The sequence below is a fragment of the Cynocephalus volans genome, chromosome 14, assembly GCF_027409185.1.
Source record: "Cynocephalus volans isolate mCynVol1 chromosome 14, mCynVol1.pri, whole genome shotgun sequence".
Lineage (NCBI taxonomy): Eukaryota > Metazoa > Chordata > Mammalia > Dermoptera > Cynocephalidae > Cynocephalus > Cynocephalus volans.
Genome location: NC_084473.1, coordinates 10,078,329 through 10,100,181, shown reverse-complemented (window position 1 = coordinate 10,100,181; position 21,853 = coordinate 10,078,329). Strand labels below are relative to the sequence as shown.

General features: G+C 42.6%; 1 protein-coding gene across 1 annotated transcript in view; it reads right to left on the bottom strand.

Moving 5' to 3' along the window:
• Positions 1-17,360, bottom strand: part of GRHL1 (grainyhead like transcription factor 1) — a 48,319-nt gene extending 30,959 nt beyond the window's left edge. The window contains exons 1-9 of the mRNA XM_063077739.1: positions 17,341-17,360; positions 16,911-17,243; positions 14,126-14,312; positions 11,361-11,431; positions 9,094-9,484; positions 7,952-8,028; positions 6,293-6,449; positions 5,989-6,100; positions 4,930-5,024 (exon numbers count right to left, since the gene is read on the bottom strand). Of these exons, the coding sequence (XP_062933809.1) occupies positions 4,930-5,024; positions 5,989-6,100; positions 6,293-6,449; positions 7,952-8,028; positions 9,094-9,484; positions 11,361-11,431; positions 14,126-14,312; positions 16,911-17,243; positions 17,341-17,360 (1,443 nt within the window). The remainder of the gene's footprint in view (positions 1-4,929; positions 5,025-5,988; positions 6,101-6,292; positions 6,450-7,951; positions 8,029-9,093; positions 9,485-11,360; positions 11,432-14,125; positions 14,313-16,910; positions 17,244-17,340) is intronic.
• Between the last annotated feature and the right edge of the window lie 4,493 nt (positions 17,361-21,853).

The window sequence follows — 21,853 nt, the reverse complement described above, 5'->3', positions numbered from 1 at the left end:
TAATCCTCTTTCTTTTGTAACATGAGCCTTTCCATGACATAAAACAGCTGGCTCTGCAGGACAACCCTTCCAAGTGCCTCAGAGTTCCATCTTATAGCTGATAATTATAATTAAAAGTAAAAGCACAAAGTCTTATTTGACATGGTTTTTTCTTCCAGGGAACAAGATGCTCTGATTTTGTCCTCTCTGACTGCCCCAGCCGCTTCTCCATGGGCCGAGGCACCACATTGAAAGTGAAGAATGGAAGGGGACGGAACCAGCAAAAGATTAAAAGTGTGTTGGAACTGGCTCTGGCACACCCAGGGATAAGCTCATGCCATCAAGCAGAAGATGCAGTTCCCTCTGTCCCAAGCAACCCAGTCACAAACTGAGACAGACACCTTCCTCCTGGAGGCCGGATGAAGATTCAGGAAAAGCAACCAGCTGGTCCCATAACAGCGCTGCAGGAGAAATGCCCAAGTCTTCAGGGTGTTGAAAGCTACGGAATACACAACACAGAAAAGTCAGACTCGACATCTGACTGCTTTCCCGATGTCACCTACTCCAGTAGGAGCTTGGCACATGGCTAACTGTAGGCTGTGTCACTGATATTTTTAAAATGGAACGCATGAATGGTAGCTGCAACGCCATCCACCTTCTGGGGTGAGGATTTAAATGTCACCACTAGAAAAAACCTATTAGTTAGATATTCTGTGTCCCAGGGCTCATTACATTCTTAAAAAGTTTGCTTAATATTCATGAAGGTCACACCTACCAAAGAAATCTCGAGCTCTGCTTTGAAGCGTAGCTGTTTTCTTATCCGCCATACCGCCTAGTTAACTGTAATCAAAGGCGCTCCCGCAGCACCAGCAGACAGGACACCCTCTCAGCGTTTCCCTGGACTGAAGGCGGATGAGTGAGTCTGTTTCAGAGGCCCGAGAGGCTAAGGACAGCTGGCAAGTGGGAGTGGAGATTGGAACCTGGGTCTGCAGGACTCCATGTCCTGTGCCCTCCATGCCTAACTGGCGACCTAACTTTCACTGGACTCTGACAGTGTAGTTTTTGGTTTATAATTTCCACTCCCCTATAGTTAAACACCATTCATTCAACAAACAATGTAAATTACTTCTCTTCTACTATAGGAATTTATATTAGTGAGTCCATAATGCTGCTGTATTAATAACAATTCTTACACTTCTAAATAATCCCTGTCAAGAGCACTTTCTCATGCATTTCAGTGCCTGGGTCTTCTCCGAAAGCCTTGCTTCAGCGACCATGCAGTAAACACATAACTGTTCAGAGGACTTGGTGCTTCCTATGGCCACCGGGCAGGCAGCACCGTCTCATTACATGCACGCCGGGGAGGGCACCTTAGCACGGCGCCTAGCATTTAACAGGCACTCGAAGAAGTTCATTCTCTCCCTAACCTCTTTTTCCTCTATTTATTTTAGATCTTCAGGCTTTGAGAGGCTCTTACCACTAACCAAACTCAGTGCTGTTGTAAACTGCTAAGGCTTACAACCCAGGCAAGCAATTACACTTGAACCCAAGATGGGCAGCCTATCCAGAATCACTCCCTTGGTTTAGGAAATACAAAACTGTTGCAGAACAGACAGCTCCAATTTATAAATTCTTACATCCCCAAAGTTCATTTGTGAAATGCTATAAACACATTTTTTCCTTAGAAATCATGACACTATATTTAGGATCTCAGGCTATTCCACAAAATCCCATTCAGCCCACAATCCACCTGAACTACGGTATATGCGCTAGTAGCCTGGGCCTAGCATAGGGCCCAGCAGGCACTCAAATACTGTAGGTTAAGGTTCTGGATTCCTGCACTGGGGCAAGGCATGTGCCTGGCTCTGGAGAAAATGTTTCCATGGCTGGGTCTGCGTTTCTCTTCCTATCACATCCTAGTCCTCTCTTCTCCAGGTGACCAGTGCCCTCATCTCTTACCCTACAAATTCTAAACTTCAGCACCTTACCACAACTCCCCCTTTTAATGTTTCAAAGGGAACTGCTTCTTCTCCCTGCCAAAATGACCCCCAGCAGCTGATCTCAGCTGTACATCAGCAGGGAAGAAATCTGATTACTTCACAATGAAATGAGAATGTCTGCACAGAGATTTTTGACTCTTTAAAAGATGCCTGACTACCCAAACAAATCTCTCTAATTTTGTGGGAGGACAAAAAATGAATCAAATAATAGACAGATGAGCACCTCCCCAGGGACTGTTTCTGGGGCATTCTGCTTTTTGAAGCAACTTTCTTCTTCCCCACTACTTTGAAAACTAATCATTTTTACAAGTTCCACAACTTCTTAAAGTTTCCATGGTAACAGCAGGTGTATGTGTATGCTGATGAACAGATGAGTGTGAAGACAGCAGATGAGTTCTGGCTTGGGCAGTGTTTTCCCCAAAGTGGAGCATGAGCTTGGCACATCCTTAAAATCCAGTCACCTCCAAAGTGAGAGGCAGAAGCTATGGGTAAGCTTCAGATGTTGACACAGCTGGAACTCTGCTTTTATTCATCCTGCATGGCCCAAAGGGTATATGAGACATTATTTTTTAAAAAAAGGGCAGGGGGAGGAGATGCCACATTATCCCCAATAAATCCTTATGTTTGTGGGAAAGAAGGAACTCAAATTGAGAATCAGAAAACACATTCTACATGAGAACAAATAAATGGGCAAAGAAAGTAGATATTTTCAGAAAAAAGTTGTAAAAAAAAAAAAACCCAACTATACAGGATTCTGCACGTATATCTGTTCACTCTAACTGCCTGAGGCATTAATTACTTTAAGTATAAAAACAGAAAACATCAACTTGGCCAGGGAAAGCAAAAAATCTATACTTAATTGCAACACACGCTTAAAGTTGATGCCTGATATCAGCTTCAAAAGGCAGCAGCCTCATTAAGAAATGGCACAACACCCTTCCGGCAGCAGGCAAGGGCTGAAAACCACGTCAGTGCTGGGGGTCTGGAAAGGGAAATGAAACTGAATTTACCCACACCAATTAGCAATGCTATTATGGCTACTTAAGACAGTATTTCTCTGTCATACAAACATGCTGTAGGCCTTCAGAATAAAATGAGCCATTATCCCCACCCATCATCCTGCTTTCATTGCTCCCACCCTGAAAAGTGACGCATCAAACAAGCAAAACACCCTGCCCATATGTACAGCCTTTCAGCCAAGGTCACCAAGCTTGCCTCTAACTAGTACTTATTAATCCTGACAACACCCCAACAAAGAAAAGAGTTGGCCACGACAGCCTTTTAATTTTTCTTCGGGGGTAAAGGGGAAAAACTGAGCTAGTGAACTGAGGGACTAACCAAAGGTCACAAGTAAGTCAGAAAAGTGAACTCAGGACTTAACAGGTTCTTTGTCACCTCCTGCCCACCTTCCCAATTAGTCCCTAGTGGTGGACAGGAAGTATTTCTCCAGCACGCTTCAAGCACAGAAGCACACAGAGGGCACAGGGCCACCGCTTCTTACAGGTTGTTCTTTGCAGCCAGAGCACTGAGTCCTAGTATGATATTTAACTTCAAAATAACTGTAACAAGAATCATATAAAATGGAAAGTTTACTTTTCCCCCTATTAGATATTCTGCAGTGAATTCATTGTTTAATCAAGTGCCAAGCTCTGCACTCAGACTTCATGCAATTACAATATCCTGACTCTATCCTGCAGTCTTAAAGACGCACTTTTGCCTTAGACATGATGACCACAATAAGAACAGAAAGCAATTATAATACAAACTTAACACAGCTCTCAAGAACCCAGCCATGTGATTTTTATAAGCCATCTTAGATGGTATAAAATGAAGTCCTAATACTCAGTGCCTAGTAGTGTCTTATTCCATAAATTACTAAAATTCTTGTTGAATAAGTAAAAGAAAAAATAAAAAGGGCAGGTAGAAAAAGGACAGAAAAGTGATCGTCACTTTATACGAGGTCCTTGAGAGAAAAGTATTCCTAACAGTGCAACAAAAACTAAAGATCAATCTTATTTTAACAACTGTCCAAAAAATAACATACATTTCTATTGTGTTTCTTGAGGTTACAATTTTTAAAGTAGTCAAAGAGAAGGCCAGCCCGTGGTTCACTTGGGAGAGTGTGGTGCTGATAACACCAAGGCCACAGGTTCGGATCCCTATATGGGGATGGCCGGTTGGCTCACTGGCTGAGCGTGGTGCTGACGACACCAAGCCAAGAGTTGAGATCCCCTTACCGGTCATCTTTATTTTAAAAAAATATTAAATAAATAAATAAAAATAAAGTAGTCAAAGAGAAATAAACACTAGAATTCTAATAATTTAGTGAAGAGAAGGATTATACTAAAAGGGAAGAATGCCACGAGAAGGGCGGAAATGACTTAAGAATATGCTTAGTTTTTTGCAAAGGGTACTAAAAACTCCAATCAGAATTATCCAAATGACACCTGAATTGGAGGTAATTCTTCCACTGTAAACAAAGCCCACTCTCAACACTGAGTTGTATTTACAAGGTAAGGATATGAAACAGAGCGACATGAAGTACAGCGTTGTGGAGACATCCTGTATTGAGAGCCCCTCTCAGGAAGCTCCAGCAGTTTGGTAGGCACTGTTTCACTAGTCCTCTCATCATCCTTGAATGGAGGAAGGGAACAGGTGTTAACTCCACCTTGCGAAGGAGGAAGTGAAGCAAGGGAAGGAGGAGTCAGAGTCAAAGTCAAACAGCCAGGGGCGGCAGACTACAGCTCCGTTCGGAGGGTCATATTTGGAATTCTGAATTTCTCTTGTTTGGAGGAGGAGGAGGATAAAAAGGGGAGGAGAGATAGGTTCATAACATCTGGGAATGAAAACACATAAAACTGTAAAAAACCATATGTATCAGCTGTCATATCAGTAAACTGTCGCTTCTCAACAGCCGGAAATACAGGAGCCCTTGGGCTTTATTACTTACCTTTGCTTCATCATTAATGTCCCAAGTGAAAGAAATGGCATTATAGGCAATCTCCTCAATGTTACTGATGGTATTGAAGCTTTCTTTATAGTCAGCTATGTGAAGCAATGAAAAAGAAAAACAAGTTCATGACTTTTTGTTTCAATATGAGATTATAACAGTGCAAAGTTTTCCATATTATCACCTCTGGATAATTTAAATTAACGTTTTGCTGGGTTGAAAGAAGTTTAAAAAAACGAAGTTTTTTCACAGAATTTTTGGAATAGAGGCAAGCTTGGAGGTATATTTAATTCCATCTCATTATGTCAAAATTAGGAAATTCAAGTCTAAAAAGTTTAAATAACGGCCCCAAGGTCACAAAACTAATCTGTAGTACCAAGATTAGAACTCAGTTCTTCCAATTCTTTTGAAAAGAGGACACGTGCATCACACAAGGTAAAGAAGAAAAGTAATGCTAAGGTCAACGCCATCTGCGACACAGACAATGCTGACAATGCTATACAGGAAACTATACCCATGGCAAGAACAGACGTCTGCATAAAGCTCCTTCGATAAACACGGATTTGCATGGTCTTCTATTACACCCCAAGTGACGAATCTCTGGTTTTACTTACAGACGTAAGAGCTCAGCAAACAGCTCTGCATATAACTAGGGAAGACTGTTAGGTAACTGCACATTGGCAGAATTTTCTTTTACTTATTTGTTTTTTCTCTACCTCACCATCGTCTCCAAATAATCAGAATCTCTTAAGGTAGACATTAACCCTCGAAAATTTTGTAGACTGAAAAAGTAGAGACATTCTTATGGTAGCTGGCTACACAGCTCCTGGCCCCAAGTGTCACATGGAAAGCCACTGCACAGGCATGCGTCTTCATGAAGGAAGTAATGGTACGAGCACTGATTCCAGGAGGCCAAGGACAGTGTTTGGAATAGATCAGTAGCTGGCATAAAAATTCAAATGCTTTCGGCAGGAAGCTGATCACTGCCAAAAATAACTGGATTCAGAAAACTGGACGCTTGCCCCTCTGGGAATAAAAGCAGGCTCTTGCGCTACTCACCTATGTCAATGCATCTCTGTTTGGCAGTGTGCTGCCGGGAGTGCCAGTACTTCCAGTGCCTTAACTGATCTTCTCTGCTTTTGTCTTCAGCAAAAACCACCATGATCACACTCTGTGAACAAGAGTGCATGACAACATAAAGACACTAATGGGTGAGTATCTTTGAGAAAACTTATTCAGTACTGGATTTCACAGTTTAGACTTAAAACTGCAATTTTAAGTCTTCATTCAGATCTGCTCCAGACCTGGAAATACCGGGCTCTGACTAGCTTTGCTAGAGAACAGAATTAAGAGCAGAACTTACTCGAACTTTGCTGATGGGGTGATGGATTCCTTCACTGCTGCTCACCTCCTTCAAGGTAACAGGGTAGAACTGGCCTTTGTTCAGGTATGTCATGGTGCTATCTCCTGGCTTCTGTCGAAGCGATTTGGAAGCTTCTAGGGTATATTCAAAATTGTTCCTAAAGGACAAAGAAAAGTCGTAGATCTCAACCCACTCCCTTGTAAGCTTCCCATATGCTTTAGTACAACCTTGATATACTTCAGGGTTGATGCACTGAGAGATCAGACCACCAGTGGACATCCAACTGACATATTATAAATAGCATTGGCTACCTTTTTAATGATAAAAAAAATCTTAAGCAAAAGCACATAGCAACTAGAAATTCTCAGATTTCTCAGATGTGGGGCTACAAAATGACTACTAAAAATCCTATGATGTGAGGTTAACAATTACACATTTGCAGGCTAAGGATATTAAAGATACTAAAAACTGAACAGGACTTTGGAAAGAAACCCTCACAAGATATGCTGCCAATCTGGTATTTATGCAGCAAGGGCTGCAAACGGGAGGGAGGCTGGCAACACCCTGTGGTCAGATTCGACCTGGCCTGCACAGTGCTTTTGTTGTTGTTTTACTTATAACTGAGATGTCTTTAGATGAGCACTCCTCAGTTCTCCACACTTCCTGTTACCTTACACAACCAATCATATATGCCCCTAAAGTTAAATAACCTTCCAGGCCAGGGGTGGGCAACCTAAAACCATTTCTGTAAACAAAGTTTTATTAGATGACAGCCACATCATTTATTTATGTACTGTCTATGGCTATTTTTGCACTGTAACAGCAAAGCTGGGTAGTTGCAAAAACATACAAAGGCTGTACAGACCACAGAGCCTAAAATATTTATTATCTGACCTTTCATCACAGGAAAAAGTTTGCCCACCCCTATCCTAAAGCCTGAAGGCATTTGAGTTTGTGACTCCTACACCCTGAGGCAGATCTGTAAGGGAAGTCTCAACTCTCATAAAATCCTAGACTTAAAAAAACCTTTTTAATTGCAAAATATATCATGTTAAAAAATAAATAAATAAAAGAGAAAGCTATAAAATGAAATCACAGACTCTTCTAAAAAAAAAAAAAAAAAAAAAAAAAACTGAAGGTGTTTATGTATGTTTCTAATTAACCTGACAAATATTTATATTCCCAGAGTGAGATATAATTTTGTGAGATTAAAAAGAAGTTGTCAGGTCAAAAAAAGTTGACTTTGCTTATTTTATCATTAGTGAGGTTAATAAAAAAAATAAAAGCCGGTATCCACTTGACGTTACTCTTAAATTTTCACCTAATTATATACTTTGGAAACAGAAGGGACCTCAGAGATCTAATTTAATCCCCTCATCTCTCCTTTTAGATTCCATTCTGTCACCATCACATAAAGAAACCAAAGGAAAGAAAAAGCACCAACACCAAGAATTAAGGAAACTTGAAACATAGGTCAAAGAGTTCAAAATTAAATGCACTGAAGCAGATGTCCTCTACCCAAGATATTACCACGGTAAATGTAGTAGAAAAAGGTGAAACCCCGCTAAAGCCACCTCTGATTTATCGATATCAAATTAACAAAAAAGGAACAAGTCATAAAAGCTGAAAATTAAAATCAAATCAAAAGACAACTATTACCCAGAAACACTGTCAAAAACATAGTCCTCTGAATTCATGCCAGGCATCCGCAGACTGAGATCCGAGGGGAAGAAAACCTGCAATATCAATGTAATAAGCCACAACTATTTAACTTGTTATCATGGTTACTAAAGACCAAGGTCTGGTACAGCATAAAGGTATGTGGCTTACAGCAACCCACTAACCTTTCAATATTCATTTCCAAATAAAAATTTTAAATCTACCAAAAATTTGTAAAAATTAAAAAAAAGAAAATTACAAAAAGAAAATATCTACTTTTATATACCACTCAAGTAAATTAAGACAATCTATGTAGGTACTCCCACAAAGTGCTTGTGATTCATTATCCCCATTTTCCATCTTTCCCAGATAAACTGAATTGTTCAAACTCTAGACTCTGCAACCAAAATTTCATGACTTTTAGGAGTCACTTTATCATCGTACCAAGTCAAGATATAGTATCAAGTCTGCACCATGGCTGGATGGATTTGATGCTTTTTCTCAGGAAAGAATACTACTCTACTCCTAACCCATAAGCAGAGATAGATGTTCTTTTTGTCCACCAAGTCATTACAGTTTCAAACAACTTTGGTCCCTAACTTTTACCTGAGTGAGGTGTTCATCATAATAAAACTCTCAGAACTATGTGGAATTAATTTGTAAATTTCACACAATGCACTCGTGATCTATCTTCCTCCCTTACTCTACTTCCGACCAAATAAACACCAAGCAAATAGAAAATGATAAATCATTTTCTATTAAGACCAGTTGTAGGGAATTTGTTTTGGTCTAGGACAAAAGCTGAGAACAAACCATGTGAATGTATCTGTTGTCAATGGAAGATTACGTATGGAGCTCTCTCTCTCTCTCTCTTTCTCCAGCAAATCACTTAGCTGAAATCATAATTGTCTAACTCAGCTGCTGGTAAGATTAGCCATGTGCCCTTGATAATAATTTTTGGTTTTATAGGTTTAGTTTACAAATTATATCCATTGGCCTTTTCTCAAAAAAAAAAAAAAAATCTTTTATTACTAATCCATTCATTTCAGGCTGAGTTTCAAGCTTACATAACGAGGAAAAAGTGGAACCCAATACTTATACAAACACAAGCCGTCTTAGGAAGATGTTTTTCTTTCCTGTACCTCCTGAACGCCTTCCTTGAAGGTTTCTGAGAAGGTAGAGTCCGGAGTTCGCCTTTGCGCATTGAGGGGTTGAGCAGCAGAGCTGAACTGGTCAGCATTAAGGTTCCGGTCGAAAACTACCACCCGCTCAGTGGGCTCAGGATGATACACTGCTGGGGGGATTCCCACAGCAAAGCCGTGTGGCTGGGTTTCTGTCTTGATGGAGTGGGTAGGCAGTGTTGCTATGGAGACAGTGACTGTTGTGTCAGGAGCTGTCAGATGGCCTCTCTTATCAATGCCCAGCTGGTTGCCATGGGGAAGGACAATGTTAAAGGGCACGTTTTTCAGTACTTGCACTCTGCTTTCTCCGGCAGAAACGAGGGGCTGCTCGGTCACGACTGGTATGCTGTTTCTTTAGAAAAGACAAGAAAACTGTGTTTTCAAACTCAGTGCTGATACAGTTCTTTGACAGTTTTTATTTTCCTACTGCACTGGGCTGTTGAGTCCCGTGCTACAGTCATCTACTTGGTAAAAACCAAATACACAGAAAATGGCACAATTCACATTAGAGAAAGAAAAAAAGACTGTATAGTCATAGGTCAAGTAAAATCCAAAAGTATTAAGTACAATTTCATTTGAAATACTGAGGACTCAGAACTCTCCTCTAATAAGTTTTATTTTCAATAATCCTAATAAAAATGATCATATTTTACTCGAAGCCTGAAGCTACAAATGTAATCTAATTAGTTGGGGCTAAAGTGCAGACTCTGGAGTCACACTGCTGAGGTTCACATTCGGTGTCACCTCGAGCAAGTTGCTTCAGCTCTTAGTAACTAAAAGCTCATCTACAAAATGCGGATAATAATGGTATCTATTCTCACAAGGTTGCTGCGAGGACGAAATAAGATGATACACCAAAATGCGTATAATGATGCCCAGCACACAAATGTTCAAGAAGTGTGAGCTATTATTACTTGGCCACTGCTTCTCCTAACACTTATGCTATCTGGCTTTCTCATTCGCCAAAAGAAAATCTATTATTACATTGTACCAGCAGATATATTTGCATAAAATTAATTTTAGTTAATAAATATTTTGGGCCATAAAGATAATTTCTAGTGAGTGAAATGAATGAATTTTCAAAGCCCCTGAAATCACACAAGTTGGAAACTTTAAGGAAAAAAGCAAATGGGCAATTTTCATACATTTCAAGATCAGTAAAACTATTCAAACCTTACACCATCAATTCACTCCTAGGAATTTAAAGACAGAGAAAAAGGAAATAAAAGGAGAAAGCTATATAGAAAGCTGTTCATTAAGGCCTCGTAACTGCGAAAAACTAGATAAGCTGCAGTGATAAGGAATATTTAGAGTTTGCTTCAAAATACTTCAGAAAAAATAAATAAAACATTAATTTAAAAGTTGAAGAAGAGAGAGGAATAAATCAAACAAGAGGAATTATGCTGATAAGTATTGAAGCTGGTCATGAATACACGTAAGTTTATACTATTCTCTGTTTGAAAATACCCATAACAAAAGTGAAAAATAAAAGCCATAAGCCCTTCTCCAAAGGATAATTATGAGGATTAAAACAGCAACATAGAAAATGTTTCTAAAAAAAGTAGAAGAAATATAACCACAACCACAACCACATAAAGTCTGTATGCACACGAAAACAATAAATTGTCAGGATCGTGGGACTGTGAGTAATAATTCTTTCTTTAAATATGTTTTATTCATTTATTAATAATAAAACACAGGGCAATTTAAAAGTGTCTTAAAATTTTTTTTCATGCCAATAAGATCAAGCCTTAACTTTCTGAAAGTTTTAACTTAAAATATTTCAAAAATAATTTGAACAGGAGTTTGAATACAATTTCATTTACTTTATTAACTTTTACTTAAGTGGTTATTCAAGAGTCATTGGTACTTAATTTTTTTAAATGATCCCCCACCGTTGCCACATCCTCCTTAAGAAGACCTCAAAAACAAATAAACAAACACTTAAGTTATCACCAAAAACATCCCTTGAAGAGGAGAAAGTTAACGTTTTCATTTTCCAGAAAAGGCAACCACACCTAGAGAAACAGGTAACTTCTCGGAGCAACAGAATCAAACCAGAGCAAGAGAGGTAAATCAGTAATGAAACCTGAGTTTAGATATTAAGAATCCAACTTACCTATCTCTGCCACTAGTGCTTGCTCATTTAAACCAGCTTCCATTTTACTTTCACGGAAAGGTGGCATTTTTCAAGCATGCTACTTTGTGCTGCTGCAATTGAACCTTACCTTTTGCTGTGATCTGGCTCTGGGTGCTCAGCATCTGGCTTTGCTGTTGATGACCTCCTCTCTCTTGGAACCTTATACATCAACACACAGGAGAAGAATTTAGCTCTTCTCCAATGAAGGATGGTTCACCCAAAAATACAGTCTTTTATTTTTCAGTAAATCCAATCATTCATTTATTTACTCATTGCCAATCAAACACCAGGCCCTGGGGATGCGCAATGAATAAGACAGGGTTTGCCCTCGAGCAGCTTATAATCTGGTCACCAGGTTGATGTGTAAAAAGCAACTGTTACTTATCTGCTAAATAAACTCAGAGTATCACAAATTTACTTTGTCATTGGAATTTGGATTTCATCTCTTAAAAGAAATACCTCTGGCCTGGTTTTACCCACTTATCTATTCAATATAACAGAAAAGAAGCTACTGAAGACACAGTTGAGTTCTTTCAACTTTCTCACTGCTCTTCCCTACTACTCTCCTTTCAGATCAGATGCAAAACCCAAAGGAACAGCCATGTTAACTGTTCATTTCTTCTAAGATCCAAATGCTGGCTTCATGTGATAAATTTCGTTAGATACTTAGAATTCCAATGTCCATTACCCAAAGGACAAATCTAACTCAACTTGTTCTATTCCTTTTTTGATTCTGTTTTTCTTTGCAAAGGAGGTAAAAAGTAGGCAAACGTTAGTGGGTGTCCTGTTGGCAGCAACCCAACTGAGACCTGATCCCAATAGGCACTCCAAAATCACCAGGTCATTGGAAAACAGTTTTCAATGTGAGAATTCTATCCCTGCATTCTTGTCTCACTATTAAAGACAAAACAAATTATTGTTTTATGTATTAACAATGTGCTTTTAAAGCTTTACCAAAGTTATTACATAATGACTGATGCCTATAACCAAAGAACTGAAAACAATTCAATAATTCATTTAAAAAAGAAAATAATTTTACACCTATCACAAGAAGCCTGATAAATAAATACTACTATTAAATTGTCATCCTTCATGGACAGACATAAGGATTTATCTCTTCCTGAGACGTAAAATACTTTTACACTTTTAGGACACCTTATTTAGGATGCATATACACGTACCCACATGACCACTAGTGTTATTACCTTGGTCTTACTGGCACTAAACTTATCGGTTTTCTCCCATTCTCAAAAGTTTCAGTTAAAAATATGTAACTTCATAATTAACATCTGAGGAATTCATGATTTTTACACTGATTGGGTCAATAAAATAAGCCATAAGAACAGATATATAATAATTTGCACTTCAAAGGAAACCTTCATAGCTATGCTTCCCAGGCAAGGGTTTTTCTAGTATCATTAGTTATCATACACGTTTCTGTTCATGGTCAAAGAAAAAAAACCTTACCTCAATCTATCAAATGCAACAAGTTGGACACATGGCCTCATACAAGGAAATAATTAAATATTTTGTTCAGTTCCCACCCTAATTTTGATAATCAAACCATATCTTCTTTGCTTTTTTCCCCTCTATATTTCTTATATTTAGGAAAGAATACAGTGCCAGAATGTAACAAAAGGCAAGTAATTGGTGAATCTACATAAAGGTACTTGGAGCTAATTATCTAGTATTTGAAGCTGTCTTGAGGTTTAAAAGTTGTCAAAACAAAAAAGACAGCAAAAATAAACTTATTACTAATATATATAATAATTACTGTAATATACATAGACACACATATATATCCATAAGAAGACCCTGTCATTGTGAACCTTTGAGAATCGCGAAAAGCTCCTGTCTTTATAAAAGCAGTGGTGACAACACAATGATTACATACAATAGTTACATGTGGCAATAAAATGAGACAGGCCACATGGCAAAGTTGTGCTTCAACTCAATCCACTCAGTCTGTTTTAAATTGTATCCTGAACTCTTAACAGCCATCCCCGAATATCTGCTAATGCCAAAGGGGACACAGAAGCAAAGCCAGTGTCGCAGCAGACAGCATGCTGTACTGAGAAAAGGACAGCCTTTGGCACAAACAGAACAGGAATAAAATCCCAGCTGCACACATCCTGGCTGTGTGACCTGAGCATGAGAAGTAATATACGTGGTGATCACATCCAGCATAACACAGGCATCTGTGCGTGGCAGCTGGCATTACTAGGACAACCACGATGATTATGACACAAGTCAGTGGTGTCATCTCCAAATAAGGAAAATCATGTAAAAATCCACGAAGATTATAGATTGTGTTTAAATAAGACTAATCCAAATTTCTTGAAACTGTAAACAAAATATATCCTGATCTTAGAACTAGAAAGTCCCAGACTAGAAAACATGGGTTTTTTCCCCCCATGAATCCTACAATCAAATAAAATCAAGCTCTGGAATATCATTTAAGGAAAAGGAAATCACCTTGACGACACAGAAATAAAATTTACAGCGCAGGTAAATCAGTCCTGCCCACTCTTCACAGCACTAAGAACTACCTTCGGTAAAATGTTCAAATCCAGTAAGATACATCTACCATCTTCTTTCATGGTAGCTTTACCTTTTAGATAGAGCCAGAACAGCTGGCTACTTCACACATTTTAAAAGCAACCCTTTGATTCTGCAAGCGTGGATTTTCAGCTTTGAACCACACTAAGTCAAAGTAGTCATTAAACTACTTATAGTCGGTACAGTAGCAACTTGCATTACATGCTACCAGCAAATGACTGTTTTATATGCACCTGAATCAAGTGCATCTTAGACTGTTGTTAAGGGTTGTAAAGAAAGAGCAGGCAAACCTACCTTATAATAGTCATAGAGCAAACCCAGAGCAGCTGCGCTGTCTTCATCTCCGTTGATGCTCATCATCGCTTTGGTTGCTGCAGTGAGAGGGTTTTCCAGGAAGGATTTCCAGGCTTCATCCTCACTAGTATAAGAGCGCCGCTGTGGATAAAGTGCTTCATTCTGAAGAACCAACACTGGCCGTTTGCTTTGGAAAAAATAAAAAAAAAATAAAAATAAATAAAAAAAAAAACAGTTACACTTTTCTACTGCAAGGCTTCATGAGCTAATTCTTAAAGAACCAAACAACCAATTCCTTGAAATTGCTATAAAACAGTCTGTTGTTTCATCAATGACCCCAGTAAGTCAAATTAAGACATGACCAGAAAACAAACCACTTAAATGCAGAAATGCAAACAAATGGGTCCGTCAGTAAGATATAAGATATTTAGGTAGCCAGGGAGCCTGTGGTTAACCTACACAATGAATGCAGAATATACTATTTGGCAAGGAAAAAAAAAAAAAAAAGAAAATGCCAGGCTATTCAAACACTTTATATAAACAAACACAAGGACACAGTCAGGACTGTGCCCTCTTCAAGAGAGTATGTGTGGCTCATCATGCTGCTACATGTCATTTTCCTCTCTGTCCTGTTGATGCCTGGCCTGAAAAAATTTCCTACCTAAAAACAGGGGGGGAAGGGCAGAAAGAAAAAGGGATACTACTTCATTTAATCCTTGGGGGTAGATGAGAAAGTTAGAATACTCTACTTACTGATTATCAGCAGATTGGAATGTGGCCAAAGGGGACTGTAAATCAATAAAGAGACATAATTTTCTAGGATGGGAGTTAACTGTTTATCTTAGAGATAAACACTTAAGAGTCTACAACAATAAATGAAGCCACTGAACAAAAAGAGATTAAAAAAAAAATAGGTGGGGAAATCTGTTTTAAAAAATCTTCACTAGTTTTCCACACTGGGCAAGAACTGTTTTCAGTTTAACATTGTAGTTTGGTGGGAAAAATCTAGAAAAATCAATGGTGATCTTAGTGAAGCCTTACAGAAGATTTAATTTAAAAGATTAAAGCAAACATTACTGATTCCAAAAACCTGAAATGTAAACAGTCTCAACAACTGTTCAGTTGGTACTATTTAACAAGTCAATAAAGAGAAAAATGGAACACTGACTCTAGTAGAATGAAGCACTTTCTTTTAAAGGAAAGAAAATAAATTTTAAATCTTTGGCACTACTCTGAATTATCACTATTCTAACAAGCAAATTTAAAGATCAGTTCTCATTGCAACACACAAATGAAATATGTAAATGGCCTAAAGGTGACCTACCTATTCTAACAGTGAATGTAGAAAGACCGATTATCTTTTCAAATAATCAACAAAGGTTAGGGCTTGGCAGTCACCCAGACCCTTTAAAAAGAGATATAGATTTAGAAAAAAGAGAACATCTTTGACAAAGGGGTAAAAAAAATAAACCCAATTTAATTTACCCTCAGTCAAAATGAAATATGAGTATTTCAAAGCCAGTGTTTTTACTCATGCCTACACATAAAGTCCTAGGAGCTTACATTTGGTAAGAAAAGTCTTGGGATGGTGTACTATTTTAACACAAAACAAACACAAAGTGTTGTTCAAAGGAGATAGTAAAAATGGAGGTTATACAAACCTCAAGTTTTTAAGAAAATAAATACACAAAGTGGCATTCCCTGAGCCATCAGTACCAGCGTATGACAGCTACTAAACCAGTGGAATCTTGGGGTGATTTACTGGTGTACTGCTAAGCTATTATTAATAGTGTAATAGCTACTTCCAGAAGACTACGACAGCATTGGCTCATTCAATTCCCGTAATGCTAGTTTTTCAGCTTCCCTTCTCCTCCCACCCCCACCCCAAATTTGTACAAGCAACAGAAAATAAATATTTTTCAAATGGCTTTCTGTTTGTGATCACCCTGAAGGTGTTTCATATTTCCAAAGTATGCCTAAGGCCAAAATGTTAGCTTTGGAAATTTTGTCTTATCTAAACTATACCTCAAGAAATAAACACAAAACCAGTCGCAGGCTGCTGCTAGTCCCTAAAGGCTCATCGTCACTGTCAGGTGAGTCTTAAACTCCTCACCAATGGTCCCTCAGACTTCTGAGATATACTTCAAGCAGCAATTTAACTGCATATTCCACAACACAAGATCACTCCATTAAAGTACTCCGTACACAACATCTAATCTTCTAATCCAGAAAAAGAGCACACTTCAACAAAAGGATCCTTACCAAATAATTATAAAACTGGGAGAGGTACCTATCTGCCCAGGAATTACTGATGTGAAATACACTGATTGGCCTTTTTTTTTTTTTAATAAGTTTTTTTTTTTTTAATTTGGGGACAATTTTATATTTACAGAAAAGTTGCAAAGAAAATGCAGAAATATCCCTCACCAGGTTCCCCTAATGACTGACATTATCACATCTTACATGACCTTACATTTTCCAAACTACTTTTTTAAAATCACAAACTCCGAAAGGCATATCGGTTAGGGCTGTACTTTCTAGTTTATCACCCTGGTTTCGAAGTTTCATCCTCTTGATAGTCCCGAGCGTTAAAAACGCAGCGATCTGTAATCACCACCAATGATGCAAGTGGCACAATACCTGCTCCCGCAGCTCTCACACCCGCGCAGCCAGCCGGGGAAAAGACAAGGCACGACACCCCAGCATTCACCCCTTCCCTAAATTCCTCTGTCCTGGAAGTCCCAGCAGGTCGGCCGAGTGACAAGGCTGAGCGACAACAGATTACCTGGAGGAGGCTACTTGTGGGGCCGAGGAGCGCGTCTCCAAGAGATCCCTGAGCGCCACGGGGCGCCCGCGGCGTCCCCCCCCAGCCCGGCGCCCACCTCCCCGGGAGGAGCGGGAGGAGGGAGGCCCGTCTCCGGTGTCGAGTTTCCCCGAGGCGAGGGTCTCCTCGGGAGGCTCCGTTCGAACAAAGAGGCGGAGAGGGCTGCGGGGTCGAGGCCGCGGCGGCGCACGGTGGACAGCGAGACGCCCGCCCCCGCCCGCCGGGCCGCCGGCGCCCCGGGCCCGCCGCACCTGCCCACTTCGCCGGGCCGCCGGCGCCCCGGGCCCGCCGCAGCTGCCCACCTCACCGGGCCGCGGGGCAGGTGCGGGCGGCGGCCCCTCGGCGCGGCCCCCCCGCGGCGCCGGCCTTCCCGCGCCCGCGCCGCACTCACTTGTCGTACTCCTGTGTCATCGCGCTCGCTCGCCGCTGCCGGGCCGCAGAACTGGACTTTCGGGTTGGGACAGTACACCCGATCCGGGGGGGAGGAGGCGGCGGCGGGCGGCGCGGCGGCTGGCGGGTCCGGAGCGGCGGCCCCGACGGGTTGGGTTCGCTTTTCTCGCTCTGAGCCGGCTCCGCGCGGGCTGCACGCACCCGGCGCCGGGCTCGGCCACCCATTGGCTGGCGGCGCGCCGACCCGGGGCGGGGCGTCGCGGGCTGGGAGGCCGGACGCGCCGCCTGATTGGCCGGCGGGCGGGGCTCCGGGGCTGGGCCGACGGGGCCGAGCGGCGCGGCCGGGGGGTGCGCGTGCTCCGCGTGGCTGCTCTGCGGGCCACGGGCGGGGCTGGTGGCGGTCCGCGCCCGCCTTGGCTGGCACCTGCGGCGCCGCGGCGCACCTGCGAGCGCCCACCGGGCGCGGACCCCAGCCCTCCGCGACGTGCCCGGGCCGTGAAGCCTCCTCCTTCCTTGTCCACTCTCCGGCCCTCCGCGGCTGCAGGGATGGAGCCTCCGGGACCCGCCCGCACCCTCCGCTCTTGCCGTCTCGGGTGCACCCGGTGCCCGTGCGCCCGCCTGGGGTCCGCGACGCTCCGTGCCCGCTTCTCACCTCCCAGCTCTCGCGTCTGGTCACTTCCTGAGTCCGTGGCTTTTCCCCGAGAAATGGCTCCGCTCTTGCCCCTCCTTGCCCACCGCAGTGGATGCCCACCGGGTTTCTTCCTCGTCCATCCCGTGTCGCGCCCTGGGTGACAGTCACCGGGTACCTGCTCCGGGGTCCTCACCGGTTTCCCCAGCTGGTGGCGGGGTCGCCCCAGCCCCCTCCTCCCCGGGCGCCCCGTTCCCATCTCCGCCCGCCCTTCGCCCTCAGACCCCCGTCGAGCCCCTGCCGCCGCCCCGCTCCTCTGCCCGCCCCTGCTGGCCCGAACTGTCCCTCCCGAGCCGGAGCTCCCTTCTCCTCCAGGCTCTGCTCACTCATTCCACACAGGCTCAGTGAGAGGCCCCTCTATGCCGGTAGCTGTCCTGGTCGAGAGCAGTGAGCAGGACAGACAGCGTCCCCTGTCCTCCTGGGTGCTCGGGGTAGCCGGCGACAAAGTGCATGGCAGGGGTGTTAGCAAGTGGCGAGTCCTGCGACAGGAAAAAAAACGGGGCCCGCAGATGGGGAGCGTGGGGTGGGAAGCGGGTGTCGGAGACTTAAGGAGAGGCACCGAGCCACGCAGCTACTTGGGGACTTGGGGGACAGTTGGTGCAGGCAGAGGACTGCCGTGCGTGAGGTGGGAGCACAGTGGTGTGCTCGGTGGACAGCGAGGAGACTCGTGTGGCTGGAGGGGAACAGAAGAGGAGGAGGGGACATTCAGAGAGGGAATGGGGACAGGGAAGCAAATTGTGAGGGCAGGGCAGGCTTTTGTAAGGACTTGGGGTCTTACTCTCAGTGAGACGAGACAGCATTGGCCGGCTTAGAGTAGGACAGTGACGGGGTCTCACTGATGTTTTAAATAATTCACCTGGCTGCTGTGTGGTAGGGGGCCCGGGTAGGTCACTGGCACAGTACAGGCAAAGGACAACGGCGTGGCCTGGGGCGGTAGAGTAAGTGATGAGAAGTGGTCGAATTCTGGATATTTTCTGAAGGCAGAACCGACAGGGTTTCCTGAAAATTCGATATGGGGTATGAGAGAAAAGGAGTCGAGGAGGACTGGAAGCTTTTCAGCTGAGCCGTTGCAGGAACGATTTGCCATCCACTGCCACAGGGAAGGGGAGGGCAGGAGTCACGTTCTCGACATGGGAGTTCAAGATTAATTAGAGATCCAAGGAGCTGTATCAGGTAGACTGTTGGGGACTGGAGTCCAGGGGACGGGTCTGCGCCAAGGCTGACATCTGGGTGTCATCAGCGTGGAGGTGGTATTTAAAGTCTCTGGTCAGGGTGAATCTCCAGGGAAGTGGGTGAAGAGAGAGGATGGGACTGCACTGGGTCCTGGATCCTCCAACACTTGAAGGGCTGGGAAGAAGAAGAGCCAGCGGAGGAGACAGAAAAGGGCAGACCCTGAGGCAGGTGGAAGCCGAGTGAAGAAGGTGAGACAGGAAGGAGGGTCAGTGGGGTCACTGCTGCCAGTAGGACGTGACATGAGGCCCGATGAGGCAGCGTGGAGGCCATCGTGTCTTACTCAGTGCCAGCTCCCTGTCTGCTGCCTGTCCCCAGGCCCCTGGGCGCCTCCATCAGCACCCAGACTCCCTTCTCACCACCATGTCCACCATCCATGCTCTAGCCCTGGGTACTACACTGGAGCCATGCAGCCTGTTCTTTAATTGTACTCACTAGTTTTCTGTTTAGATAAATTCTATTTTCAAGGTGACCTAATTTAAGAAAAATGTCAAGTAAGTAATCACACAGGTGGTCCATAGTTCGGATGCAAGTGTGGTCCATAGGCTGGTGCTAAAGTGACTGACCTCAGAAACAATGTCCCTTTATCTTGCCTCTCCTCTTCTTCCTCTAATCTGTCTCTACACTGGCTAGAGTGACCTTGTCAAATACAAATTTCATGTCTCTCTATTGCACTCAAGATGAAGTCCAAAATCCTTAGCACAGTGTATAAAGGAACAGTTCAAACTCCCCTTTTGCAATCCTGTGCCTTCCGGTACTGCTCACCCCTAAGAATCACCCCACCTTCTCCCCCACCCCCAATTTCCTGCTCCTCCTCTCCGTGCTTGACAGACCACTAACTTCCAGACTCAGTTAGGACTCTCCATTCCTCCAGGTGGCCTGACTGACTTCCAGGCTTGTGTCCTATGGGACCCACAGTACCTTCCGTATCAGTCGTCACCACGTTTACCACATTCTGTTTATGTGTGATCTTCTGTCTCCACCACAGTGTGAGCTTTTGCAGAGAGGGCAGAGATTGTAAATGTCTTTCACTTTTATGTCCCCATTGCCTGGTACATACATAGAAGATATCCAGTAAATAATTATTGAATGGATTTGTCCTCTGCAGGCATCTGTAAGGATCTGGGGCTGATTTAAATGATCCTCCTTTTGCAGAAGATGAAAGTCTTTGTGCTTCAGTCCCAGTGCCTGACACATGGTAGGTACAAAATAAATAGAGGATGAATGAAGAACGATCAAGTCAGAAAGCCAAAAACAAGAACAGGAAGAGCCCAAGTTATTGCACCATAGATGTAGTAATAAGAAACATTGGGTCTATTTTGTAAATGTGAATATAAGATTGTGTAGTTTGTAATAGCTCTCTTAAACAGAAGTTAAAATCTGCATGTATGAGGATTGGGAACCCCATACAGGCCAGTTAACAACAACAAAAAGAAAGCATAAAAATCTGCATATATGAACTGTTGGCAATACCTTCTTTATTTTTAATTGTCTTTACTGTTTTTTAATTATAAAAATAATACATGCTCATAGTTAAAAAAAAAATAAAAGAGGCAAAAAAGAAAGGGATAAAGAAAAGAAAAGAAAGAAATAAAAGCCATACAGAAGCATGCAGAGTACAGTCTTCTCCACCCCCTACCCACCCCCAACATAACCACTATTAACCATTTTTGTGTATCTTTCAGATATTTTCTATGTGTATACAAGCATACATACAAGGGTACTTCAAAAACTTCATAGAGAAATAGAATGAAAAGAGAATACGAATCTTTCCACGAACATTTCAAAGTGCCCTCGTACATTTTATTTTCTTATGCAGATGGGACTTACACTGTGCACAGCCCTCCACGGCTTGCTTGTTTTCACTTCATGTCTTAAACATTTTCCACATCAGCCCACAGAAATCTACTGCACTTTTTAAAAAAATGGCCCCCAATTACTTCTTTGTATGTATCCATGGTAACTAGACTCCATTGGTGAGCAGCTTTTTTCCCATTTTTCACAATCATACACATTCACGGTACACATCCCTCTAACTACACCGTTGCACACTTGATCAAGTATAGCCATAGGATAAATTCCTAGAATTGGAGTTGCTGGAAGAAAAGGTACACGCCGCTGCAATTTTTATAGATCTTGCCAGATTGATTTCCAAAAAGCCGCCCCTGCTGAGACTCCTACTGACGGGGTATCAGACTGCCTCCCATGCCACCTCTTCGATGGCCATGGGCACTATCAAAGTTTGCTTTGCCGGTCTATTAGGTGAGAATAGTATGTCATTATTTTGATTTGCATTTTTTAACGTTATGAGTGAGTTTCACATCTTTTCATTTGTTTGAGGCAGTAACCTTTTTAAGCTCCAGAGTGCGGTAGTATTATTTAAAAGAAGGAGGATCTTGCAAGTTACCTTCCCAAGTCGTGGGCCTCAGAGTGGGGAGCTAATTTTGGACCCTTCTCCCACTAACATGACTCAGGGTGGGGGTGGGGGTGGGGGTGGGGTGGAGATGGCAGACTGGGAGAGTCACACGACTGGGTTGTAAGCCAGGGTCTTCTACTGACCAACAGGGTGATCTCAATAGAGTCACTTCTCTGAGCC